We start from the raw sequence: 12,954 nt of genomic DNA on the forward strand, positions 1-12,954 counted from the left end.
CAAGTTTACTCATAAGTAAGTCCTCGTGAGTTTAAAGTGGTTTACTCCCAAGCAAGTATACATAGGATAATAAAAAAATCCTAATGCTGAAATACCAGCCCCACCTAACATGGGAGTGCCATTGAATTCATTAGGACTCACTTCTGAGTAGATGTGTTTAGGATTCCACTGTAAGCCCCTAATGTGCAAGCTGATATTTATGAATGACACTGAATGTTTCGATTTAGCTAACTTTCTTCCGTCCCTGAACTGACGACAGTGGTGGGAGAATCAACCCTTATCTGTTAGTTCAGTAGATTGAGCAGGTGGGGTGGGGGGAGTCGAAATGTATCCATGTATAAAACCACAAATGCAGTGTTAGGAAATCAGAAAGTCAGGGCCGTTGTGTGTTTAGTGTTGCTAAGCCCTTTTAACGGACTGAGCATCTCCATATAAGGAGAATTTACATGCCAGTTAGAAAGTTGATTCATTCCCCAAATGAATTTTCTTCTCCCCTGCAGAGGGCTAATTCTGTCACCATGTTAGATTAAATTTTTAGATTTATAGTTTAGCTCCATTATCTCAACAATAATATTTCTCGGCATAAAACTCGGCCTCCTTTCTCCAAATGGTCAGGACATTCTGAAGTCATTTATCAGAATTTTGAAAGCGTATCCTTACCCATAGCATTACCCAGCTGAACCTTGCTGGAGGACTACCATGATTCGGGATGAGTAAGCATTCGCCCTAGACTGTGTTCTCTTTGCAGTAAATTAGTCCCGTGAGACAGCTTATATGCACCTTTTTGTTTTTGCGCTATCTCGCTTTTTAAAAGCCATGCCACAATTGACTGTGTGTTAAAGATGGAATCCTTACTGTCTTCTTTTTGACACTGCAGGAGGGGCCTGAGAGCCTTCATGTTCAACGCTCTGTCTTTGGGGAGAGGAATTTCAATGTCCGCAGTTCTGCATCTCAAGACAATTCCACAGTTAAAGTAAGCATTGCTGGTTAACCACAGATAAATCAACTGCATATTCAGCAGCACGTTCAGTGTTTATCATTTTTTAAGACTACAGAGGTCAAGTTTGCTAGGCAGATGTGGAATGTGAACTGCGCTTGTTGGCACAATGCCTATTTTGTATTACTGTGGTGGTGGTTTTTACCCGAACCGCTTGAAAGCCGGTGGGTGTGCTTGCAGCATGCGTGTCTTCTCATCTGAACCTTTTCTTTTTTGTAGCTTTGTTGTTGTTGTTCAAGCAATGTACTCGTCTAGCTAAGAACGATCGGGCATGTGAAATGGTATTTTGTGAGCGCCCTTTAACACAGAGGCGAAAGGTCTAATAATAATTCTGTTCGGCTTTACTAGACATGACGCAGATACAAAGTAGCGCAGATTCACTGAACTGAATTGGACAACTTTGTCAGGAATGTTTTTACTCTGCAGTAGAACAGTCTTGCAATTGAGTATACAAAAGTTACTAGCCCATATACAGTTTGATTATCATGCGTGTTGTCCACATGGCTCAACAGGGCCTTCTCGGTAGTGGCGCCTGCCATGTGGAACACCCTTCCATCAGATGTCAAAGAAATAAACCAACTATCTGACTTTTAGAAGACATCTGAAGGCAGCCCGGTTTAGGGAAGTTTTTAATGTTTGATGTTTTATCATGTTTTTAATATTCTGTTGGGAGCCACCCAGAGTGGCTGGGAAAACCCAGTCAGAGGTACGGGGTATAAATATTATTATTATTATTTATTAATCAACATTAGCCATTAGACACACTTTGATGGCCTGAAAAGTGAGGAGAGAGAGGTATTTTGTAGACAACTGGAGATAATACAGGAGCACCAATATTCCTGTTGAATAATATTCAATAACTGCTAACCTAATGAATAAGAATTGCCTCTAAGCAAAGAGGTATGACAGTTCTTGTAAATTGTGAGAGAATTAGTTCCCCCTTTCGTCTTTGTCTGTTGGTGCATGATGCCCCAGCACAGAAAAAGCTGGTCACACTTAAGTCCCTTTGAAAGCAACGAGAAAACTTTGCCACAGATATAGTGCTGAAATAGATTTGACAGCAGATGGCTACAAAATGGCAGCTTTGTGTTGAATTCTCCCTGCTTTTCCCTATAACATGTAAATTCCTAATTCATGTGTTTACTCACCCCACTGGCACGGGGTAATATAGAACATTACGGAGGGACAGTGGTTCTTGAGATTGGATTTCTGGTTTTGGCAGCAGCCTCTTTTGAGCATCACTTGGTTCCTGTATAAAGCCCTTTAGTGTAAAATTGACTAACCTTTTGTTCAGATTCTGGCCTGGAGTTTACATCTCTATAATTTTATAATACTAACGTATTCTAGATATTAACACAATAGACCTTTTCCTTGAAACCCACTAAATTAGAATTCTTATAATACCTTGTTAGGTTTAATAGCCATTGGGATTTATCGCTCGCTAGTCTGAATTTGGCAACCTGCCTTTAAAAATGCTACCTAATAGAACTTTTATGTCTTGGAGGGCAGCTAGAGTCAAAATTGTGTTTAAATGTGTCTTGGATTAAAAAATATAATTTATTTTGCAGCCCATAAAGCAGCCTAGGGTGACAGATATTGCAGCTAGAAAATTATTGGCGAAGAAGAAGACAACTTCAGCTGTGACTAATGGCTTAGTGAAGAAAGCTGCCAGCAGTTATCCAACTAACGTGACCTGTGACTGTTATGCAAAAGATAGAGTCTGCAGTGTTTGTCTTTCAAGGTAATTAGCTTTGATGCAATCGCATTGCTGGCAAGAAATGATTAAAGAAAAAACATTTGTCCAATTAATCCATGTTTAGTAAAGCACAAGTTAATATTAGGTCTTTGCAATGCAACAGCAGATAAATATTCCAAAAGCTCATTTTGGGCAGCCTGTTTCATGCAGGTGTTCATTTTCACAACTAGATTTTCAGCACCCACAAATTCTGACTTAGTGCATTTGTTTAAATGTTTTCTGCAGAAGCTTTTCTTTATAATACTGTCAACACTCTCTGTGCAAGGCTACAGAAAACCACTTGATCCCTCTTAAGTTTCAGCTCTCTTCTGTGACACAATCTCCACGGTGTCTCACACCAGAAAGCTGGTCCAGTGTTATAGAACATTCACTGGAGTTGGAAGCGCAATGCAGTGTCACAGGTTCAGAGGTCCGGTTGTTATGCCTTGGCTTGTAAATGGGTCTAGGTCAGTGGTTCCCAGTTGGTGGCCTGTGGACCCCAGGGGGTCTTCATATCCCACTCAAGGGGTCCATGGCACCGTTCACGTAACAAAAACTACCACCGTGATATCAAAATTTTCAAAAGTAGGGGGTTCATGACTTGGCTGTTTGAAAAACAGGGGGTCCTCTGTACTCCGCTAATTGGAGACCAGTGGTCTAGGTCATATAACTATGTCAAATATCTCTGCTGGCAGCATGCAACAGTTGAAGATGTACTTCTGATGTTTTGTGCCCTGCTAGCCATCTGAGATTGAATGGGATCTGCATGCATAAGCAGACTTCTTGTGATCACGGTGTGGTAAAGGTAAAGGGACCCCTGACCATTAGGTCTAGTCGTGGCCGACTCTGGGGTTGCGGCGCTCATCTCGCTTTATTGGCCAAGGGAGCTGGCGTACAGCTTCCGGGTCATGTGGCCAGCATGACTAAGCATGACTACAGTGTGGTAGCTAGCTGCAAATCCCCTGCACACATGTAGTTCTCAGTCTCTGGTATCTGGAGGAATATGATTCCACTTCTAAATTTGAAAGGTGTTGCAGCCATCTCATCGGGAGGAATTAATAAGAGTGGCATTCTATTACTTTACAAAATGCTTACTCATGTTACCACATAGCAGTTGGTTAATTTACTGTCGGACCCCTAAAGGCTCAAACTGTGCTGTTATTTGCTAAATGTGCTTTTCATGTTTTAATCCCCAAGGCGCCAGCAGGTTGCTCCAAGGGCTGGTACACCAGGATTCAGAGCACCAGAAGTGTTAACCAAGTTTCCGAATCAAACTACAGGTATATTTATATATTTATATGTATATTTCCATGCACTAGATACCACTGTAGGTCTTCCAGACTTTATATAGTCGGACTGTTATCTAAAGAAAAGCTATTATAAAACACATTTCTTTATTCCAATCTTCTTACCTGAAATAAAGACAAGTTAGGTGTATACCTAACATAGATAGCTATTGTACTACCAACTTTACTGTATGCTTGTGAAACATGGACCAATTATAAACGCCGTCTCCAACTCCTTAGAGATTCCATCAACGGTGTCTCTGAAAAATTATACATATCACTTGGGAAGACAGGTGAATTAATGTCCATGTACTGGAAGAAGCAAAGATCACCAGTGTCGAATCAATGGTTCTTCAACACCAGATGTCTGATTATTGTCTCCCAAAGCAACTACTCTATTCCCAACTTACGAATGGGAAGCAAAATACCGGTGGACAACAAAGGAGGTTTAAAGATGCTCTCAAGGCAAACCCCTCCAAAATATAATTTAAACACCGACAACCGGGAAACAGTAGCCTGCAAGTGCTCCAGTTGGAGAACAGCTTTTACTAAAGGTGTCATGGACTTCGAAGAAGCACAAACTCAGGACGAAAGGGAGAAATGAGCTAAAAGGAGGAATCCTCGCCGTTATCAGCTCTCACCCGGAAATTTATGTCCTCACTGTGGAAGGAAGTGTGGATTCAGAATTGGCCTCCACGGTCACTTACACACACACTGTTAAGACTATATTCATGGAAGACAAGTGATTGCCAAAGAAGAAGAGCATAGATATTTACTATGATATTGGGAGTTAGCATTTCTCTTTTAAATGATGGAAAGTGGGCAGAAAGTTCCAGCACTGAGGGTTTTGCGTCAGCTGAAGAATTTTTTAATCCCTCCCCCCTGCTTATTCTTCAGAGATTGTGAGAGATCATATCCATCTTTGTATTCTTTTAGAGCAAGCATAACTAACATAATACGCTTGCAGCAGATTTTTTAAAAGATTACATGAAAAAGCTGACATTAGATATTTAATCTTTTTAAGCAGATGGAAATCTGCTCATGACGACTGGAAGGCATAGTCAAGTGACTTGCTAGGGGATGAAACACCCTGCCCTTCCAGATTAGTCCTGTTTATAGGCAGGAGCCAAGGTCTGTGAAGTCTAGGAGTTTGTTTTTGTTTTGCTTTTAATGGTTTTTCTCTGCACCCTTACTACTACAACTACAGTCTGATGGGCCCCAAGAAAGAGGCATTTAGGAAGGTTTGGGGGTAGGCATGGGAAGCCGGAACAGAACCTTCCCTTGCTTGGGAAGCCAGGACTTTCCCTCACCAGTTCAGTCCTGCCAGCAGCAATTCAGCAAATCCCAGTCTAGCAGTGGTGTAGAGTTTGACAGATTCCATTAAAAATAGCTCAAAAACCTCATTTTTAAAAAATAGATTTCACACAAAAAATATCGCAACAACTTTGCCAAGGAAAGCTCAACAACTGTTGTGTCCGGATTTCCACTTTTCAAAATATGGCAACCCTAACTAAGCCGTTCCAACCCTCTCCACTTTCCCACACTGGTTTATTCCACCTCTTCTCTTTGATGTTGATCATCCTTCTAAATATATATGTTTCACCAACACTCCTCGCATGTCACTGGCTTGACGTGAAGGTAAAGGACCTCTGGATGGTTAAGTCCAGTCAAAGGCGACTATGGGATGCGGCGCTCATCTCGCTTTTCAGATGTAACCATATGGCAATACAGCACTAGCAAAAATTAAGCACATTTGAGTTCCATTGACGTGATTTCATTGGTAGTTGTAAGCATGTACTTTTAGCTCTCTTTCACCGAAGTCAGTGAGACATAGACATACTTAGCTTGGGATAGTACCCATAGAGTTTGATGGCACGACAAGGCAAATTAGAGCATGTACTTTGTCCATTGCAATGGATCCCATGTGCTCTTGCTTTCAAGTGCTTTCCCATTTATGTGGGAGCATCTCTAAGAGTTCAGAACTGTCCTTTCCATTGAAGTGAATGAAGCAGCAAAACTTTGGTTTAGGGGTATGTACCAACCACAAGATTCGGTTGAGACCCCAATGGGGTCCCTCATGAAACAGCCTGATTTGGCTCAGACCAATTCAAAGCTTTTCTGATTCAGTTCAGGGATCTATTTGAGTCTGCTTTGTTCAGTGCACCTGCAGTTGTTACTGAGATTAACAAAAGCAAAAAAACAGCTATAACTTTAGGGTTGCCATATGCCTAGAATGTCCCAGACATACCCGGAATAGTGTAGTTGGAAGCAGTGTCCAGGCGTAAATCGGCAAAATGTCCGGGAAAATCTGGATGTATCTGCCCATGTTGGCAGTGTCATTTTTACTGATTTTCCATTAAATTGGCTCAGAAACGTCGGGGGGGGGGTGGTGTGGTGATAAAAAGCTCAACAACTCTTGTTTCTGGATTTTCACTTTTTGAAATATGGCAATCCTATTAACTTTGTTCTTTTATAACAGCAGTCCCATTTTGTAAATACAGCAGTTTTATGCTGAGCAGAAAGTCTAGCTCTGAAAGTAACTTTCTATAATACCAGTTATCATCATCACGAGTAAATGTAAATTAAAATCAGCTTTCGATTTTGACTCAGTCTTTCAAACACACTGGGAGTATAAGTAATTGTAACTGAAGTTTGTTTTTAATTGCAGCAATTGACATGTGGTCTGCAGGAATCATATTCCTTTCTCTGCTGAGTGGCCGGTATCCATTTTACAAAGCAAGTGATGATTTAACAGCTTTGGCACAGATTATGACTATTCGTGGATCCAGGGAGACAATTCAAGCTGCTAAAACATTTGGTGTGCAGGTTTTGTATTTATATTTTTTTGTAATTCAGTGTACGTTCAGACTGTTTTGTAGCCATCCGCTTTCTGTAGATAATTTGTGTTTATATTCCTAGAGACTTTCGAATGGCATTGGAATTTATTGGTCTAAACACCAGAATCAGGCTGACCTCAAGTTAGTTTTAAATAATCCCAGTAGAAATTAAGCTTTATAGACATAGAGGATTGCTACCAAAGATGTGTCTGGTTGTTTTTCATCAATATATGAACTTCGGCTTTCTAGCAGCTTCTGGTCCAGCCCACTGTTCTGAATTCTCCCCATTTTCCTCTCCTAAAATCTCCCATATAGTTACCTTTTTGCTTCAGTCCTCTGTACCATTTCCTCTTTCATCCCTCCTGCCCTAGACTGCCCCCTGCAAATTTCCCATGGGCCTGGTTGCCTTCTTGGACCCCTGCCACTTCCTTTTCTAAGCCCTGTGTGCTTGACCTGGCACTTGTTAGGACAAAACCGGCTGACCTCTCAGCCCTTGGTGACTTGAAGGCAGTCCAGCTGCCAACGCCTTCATTGTCATCACCACTACTTCCTCACAGAAGTTATTCCTTCATGCATCATCATATAAATATTTATCTGGTATCTGTTACTCCTGATATTTCAGAAACTGTTCAAACAACCAAATACGTTGGTGTGTACTTAAGAGATTGTGTTTAAAGGTCCATTCATGCAAATAAAAGTAGCAACAGGTAATACATTGGCTAATCACACCTTAAAACTGCTGCTGTCAGTTACTTGACATTTGATTATTATTTATTAAATTAAATATATGGAAAAGAACAATTGGCCTTACCTGAAGTGTAGATTTAAGAGGGGGATGCTAGAGCCAAAGGACCCCACCCTTGGGTGCTCTGTGATGCACTGATGTTAATGTGGGGCTCTCAGTTGTTATTTGTTCCTGAGTATCTTAGTCCTACTCTTTGAGTTTTTTCCGAGATGGGGAGGGGGAATTAGGCAGGTATATTGTTTTTCTCAGTGACTCCGTTAGTACCATGTTGCTTGGCGAATCCGGAAAACTGAGGGAATTGAGCCTGTTTCCCACAAGTCCTTTCTCCTGCCTCTCATCAGCTGATGAGGAATGTCCCACAGCATTGGCTGCAGCGTCCCTCAAAATAAATTGCTGTCCGTCCCCCCCTAAACCGAAACACATAGTGGATTGCTGCATATTTTCTAAAGGTGTCTGCCTCTTGGCATAGCTGAGAGTGTGCAGACGACTGGCTTCATAACCTAGTATTCCAGCCATATGCCCTGCTTGTCTTAGTATGTACCTGTGCTTCATGTAGCCACAGTGGGGATTACTGCCAGTGTCACCAGTACTGCTCTTTCACAGATTCACACGGGTGTATATGACTGAGAGGCAGAGCGTCTGCTTTGCATCCTGGGTAGTCCTGCAAATGTCCTCTGTTGGAAAAACTGGAGAGCTGCTGCCGGAACAATGGTCTGACTCTGTTCAAGGCAGCTTCTTGTGTTCCTCCTATCCCTATTCATTCAGGGGTGCAACATGGGTTCTTTGCATGCCCGCACATCCCCAAAACTCACCTATCAAAAGTTCTTTTGGACTTAGCCAGGATTTAACTCAGTTCTGTTAGCTGTTCTGTATTCCATTACAAAATAGTAATATGGCAGATTCATCTCTTGGCTTGTGTGTGTGTGTGTGTGTGTGTGAGTGAGAGAGAGAGAGAGAGAGAGAGAGAGAGAGAGAGAAATCTGTTTTGCAAGCTTTGGTTCTATGAAAGGTCCAGTTGATCCAATTGTGCATAACGTTAAACCAGTTTAGTTCAAAAGTCCCTCTTTACTCCTGTGCCAAGGGTGCCAACTTGAATAAAATTTTGTGGGGCCCTACATAATCGGATAAGGGACACGGGTGGCGCTGTGGGTTAAACCACGGAGCCTAGGACTTGCCAATCAGAAGGTCGGCGGTTCGAATCCCCGCAATGGGGTGAGCTCCCGTTGCTCGGTTCCTGCTCCTGCCAACCTAGCAGTTCGAAAGCACGTCAAAGTGCAAGTAGATAAATAGGTGCCACTCCGGCGGGAAGGTAAATGGCATTTCCGTGTGCTGCTCTGGTTCACCACGACTGGACCTAATTGTCAGGGGTCGCTTTACCTTTACCTTACATAATTGGATCACATGACACTGTGCACACACACCCCATTTGAATGGGAATGCCCATCAACTTTGTGGGGTCCGAGCCCCCTCAAATATTTTATTGTGGGGGCCAAAGCCCACACAGCCCCTAGGAGTTGGCTCCTACGTTCTGTGCTGTGCTTGCAGGAAACAATTCACAGTGCTGACTTAATGTTGTGTGCAAGCCCACTCTTGTTGGTTTCTTTCTCTATTTTAAACCACAAACAGAACCCATGGGCTTCCTGTTCATGGTTTTGGGGAAAACAATGAGCTCTGGTACACATGCAATGCCAAGCCAGTGATGCAGGTTTTTTCCTCCAAGCATGGCACAGGTAGGGACGAAGTGGGGACAATAGAACAGTATTAACCAGCACACTGCCCATTTACATTAAGCCATAGTTTATTTAAAATTATGGCTTTAATGTGAAGTGCAAACCAGTTTGCTAAGTGACAAACTAGCTTACGTTTTTTGAAAGGTCGACAGTGCTGCTTTAACGTATTGTATGTGTGCATCCACTGTCTGCGTTACAGTGTTACAGTGTGTCTTCTGAAAGCTGTCGAGCATCCATTCTAACCACAGTGCTTTTCACACAGGTAAATCAATACTGTGTAGTAAAGATATCCCAGCGCAGGATTTACGACTGCTCTGTGAAAGGCTGAGGGGAAGCAAAACCAGCTTTGACATCTCGACAGGTGATGGGCAGATCAACCTTTCTCAGGAACCTGCGTTACAAGCTGAAATCTTCAACATTTCAGAGCCTGCACTTCAGACATCTAAAAAGCACCTGCAGCATCAGAAGCCAGGTTGTCATGAACGTGATGGCCTGGTTATTAGAACTTCTGAAAAGCCAGCTGATCTGGGATGGGACAAAGTCCCTGATGAGGCCTATGATCTTCTGGATAAACTGCTAGACCTAAATCCTGCTACAAGAATAACTGCAAAGGATGCCTTGCTTCATCCTTTCTTCAAAAATATTAAGCAGTGAAAAGATGCTCGGCTCTGTACCACCAGAAGCATTGGAAGTCATAGTTTCCTTATCTTTAAACGAAATCAGAATCCCTAAAGGGACATTGTTTCCTCCAAATTGCTTCATAGCTACATCCAACTTGCGGAAACAAAACAAAACAAAACAAAAACCTTGTCAGCTATTAAACATACTGAAGTCCAAATCAAAGGCAGACTGGGACAGATTTTTCCCCATGCTCTTACACCATACATTTCTAAATTATTTTAATTTTGTTGTGTCGCTGATGATGCAATCTGCAGGTGCACTGAACCTCCATGAACCAGCTTGCAACCCACAGTGGTCCCAGTCTGGTCTTGGCACGATACCTGCATGGGCTTCCTTTGGGCTGCCTTGTTCTTGACTTCTAGGAGCGCCGCTTCTTCTTAACCAGCTCCTAATACCTGTACAAATGTGCCTTTACTATGTGAAGGGTGCTAATGTGAGACTGTGATAGAAAAAAGATTCCCGCTGTACTTCTAGCCTCGCAGACCGATAAGAATACTTGAAAACTTGTCTTAGTCATCAAAACACATTCTCTCTTCAGAGGAAGAAATGGAGAATTCTGAAGTTTTGAGAGCCCACAACAGTAGTTTCTAAAGGCTTCGGACTGTAGCTTTTGAATGCATTTTAGGTGGAACGAGCAGCAGCTGTGAAAATAGTTACTCTAGTGTGCCCAATCCTAGCCAACTTAAAAGACCCATGTTTCCCTTCTTTCCAGGAGCTGGCAGGTGGGGAGTGATGCCCCTGCAGATGTGGCCTCCCAGCCTCAGCATTTCTGTCGCTTACTGGAACATTTCGGGCAGAACGGTTAGGACAGGGCAGTGCCAGCACCCCAATAGAGCCAGCCTGCCACTCCTGCTGGTGCAGCCATGCCACTCTGAGCTTGCTGCTCCCTTGCCTCACCCATATCAGCATTACTGATGCCAGCTGGCCAGATCTGCAGTGTTGTCCCTCCCTGCCAGCCGTTCCTGTTCCCTATCCATGTCACTATCAAGACTGAACAATTTTCATATCATTAAATGGCCATTCAGCTTAATAAGGCTTAGTGCTTGCCATAAAGATTTTGCCCCCCCTCCCGCCTCCAAATTTTTGGAGTTTAAGGAAAATATGGATTGTGTTCTTTTTGTCCTCTTTGAAAACTTCTACCTTTCCTCCCTGCTCTGCTAGCATTTGAGATAGGTACCAGTTGCTCTGCACTGTGTGCCATAATATCTACATATGCAAGACCTGTGTTTTTGCTTGTCAAGCACTAGCTTACATTACTTTGTATAATGTGTACGATTGTCGGAACAATTTGATTTTCCTAGAATTTACCAAAAGTAAACTTATATTTCATACACTATAAAATGGATATTATTATCGCACAACAATGTGTTATAGGATCGGGTGTGTGTGTGTGTGTCTTATTTTTGTTCTTTGGTTGCAAAGAAAGAAAAGAAAAAAAGGACAGACTCAGCCAGCACATGTCCTACTGTAAATGACAGAGGCATCTTGCCACTGATACTGGAGATAGTATACAACCATCATGATGAGCCATTGATAGCTTTAATGTTTCATGAATTTGCCAAATCCTCTTTTAAAGCTACATCATTCACTACATTAAAGGCAATGTAAGAGAAGCTAATAATTACATCATAAGCACTAATTGGCAGAACTGAATACCATAGTAGTGGATTTTCTGCTTCCCCAAGAGGTTAGCCTCTGAATGTTTAGCTTTTGTCACCTTGTACTAAAGATATATTCATTTAACTTCTGTGTTATTTCACAATTTCCCCCTAAAATTGTTTTAATATGGAATACTAATGGCAGAGTCCTATAAACGTCTGCTGGGGAGTAAGTTTCATTGAGTTCTTTGGGACTTGCTCTCGAGTAAGTGTGCATCGGTCTGCAGGCTTAATTTTTTTACATAATTACATGTCCCCACACTTTTTAACATTTGCAACAAAACCTTTTCCATAAAAGGTCTCTATTACAGAAAAAAATAATTGCACCAAGCTGCAGATGAAAAGCAGCTTTTAAATGGAACGATACTTGAATCAAGATCTTTGGAAGAGTGATGGTAAGTTGGTGTGTGTGTGTGTGTTTTACTGCTTTTGGCACCAGCTGTTAGAGATAAATGTTTGCAGATGTCAGAATATTGATTGCAGAAAGTCCTGAAACCCACAAAACCCTGGGGCCTACGTCTTAGCAATTTCTGCTGTTTATGTAATTTCAGCGCAGCACGTCACTGAGAAGTTATTTATCTAAAGGAACTGTGGCCAAATTTGGCAAGCTGAGCCTTCTGCCAGTGTTTGTAGATGTATTATTTCCTCCTATGTTCTTGCATTGTGGCCTTACTAGAATATTAGCTAACACCAAGCGAAAAGGACCACTTTCTATGCTAAGCTCTCAAAACTGAATAATGGGGGGTGGTGAGTTGTTTTGTTTTTCAGTTTGTGTTTTTGCCTTTGGTCTTTTCACTACATATGGAAATGTTGCCAGTTTCAGCTGGCTGAATATCCCAAAATTGGGCATGTGATGTTTTTATACAATTGCATCTGGACAGATTCAAGTACCATCGCTCCCTCGTTGGGGGGAGTGTGGAGTTAAATCCCTTTCTGCCTGTTTTTGAGCAATAAAAACAGATTTCTTGCATGACTGAAGCAGGAGAGTCTTGCAGAACTGACTTAACCTTGCCTTGCTCTTAGATCACAGAGATAGCAGAGGGCAGGAAGCAGTCCCCGCTTCCCCCCATAACAACATGTCATGAGGAGCTGCAACACCTTTTTCCCCCCCTTTTAAAATTAACTGCTTTTTGCCGAGTCAGGAAAGAGTAGCTGTTGTCTGAATAAGCAAGGAACTGATGCCTTAAAAACAGGGTGGGTGCTTGTGCTACAGACAGCTTCCCTCTCTGAGAATGGAGCAAAGTAAGGATATTTTTAGGAATGTGGGTGGTGCTGTGGGTTAAAC

General features: G+C 42.2%; 1 protein-coding gene across 5 annotated transcripts in view; it reads left to right on the forward strand.

Moving 5' to 3' along the window:
• The window catches only part of CDC7 (cell division cycle 7), a 28,096-nt gene extending 16,720 nt beyond the window's left edge, over positions 1-11,376 (forward strand). For 4 of the 5 annotated variants that reach the window (XM_083444937.1, XM_083444938.1, XM_083444939.1 and 1 more), the window contains 5 exons: positions 878-973; positions 2,566-2,738; positions 3,930-4,012; positions 6,687-6,836; positions 9,593-11,376. In XM_083444937.1, coding sequence (XP_083301063.1) covers positions 878-973; positions 2,566-2,738; positions 3,930-4,012; positions 6,687-6,836; positions 9,593-9,984 — 894 coding nt within the window. In that variant the 3' untranslated portion in view covers positions 9,985-11,376. Of the gene's footprint in view, positions 1-873; positions 974-2,565; positions 2,739-3,929; positions 4,013-6,686; positions 6,837-9,592 lie in introns of all 5 variants that reach the window. The other variant, XM_083444940.1, reaches the window with a different exon arrangement.
• The last annotated feature ends 1,578 nt before the right edge of the window (positions 11,377-12,954 follow it).

This window comes from Podarcis tiliguerta (genome assembly GCF_965153285.1).
Source record: "Podarcis tiliguerta genome assembly, chromosome: 6".
Lineage (NCBI taxonomy): Eukaryota > Metazoa > Chordata > Lepidosauria > Squamata > Lacertidae > Podarcis > Podarcis tiliguerta.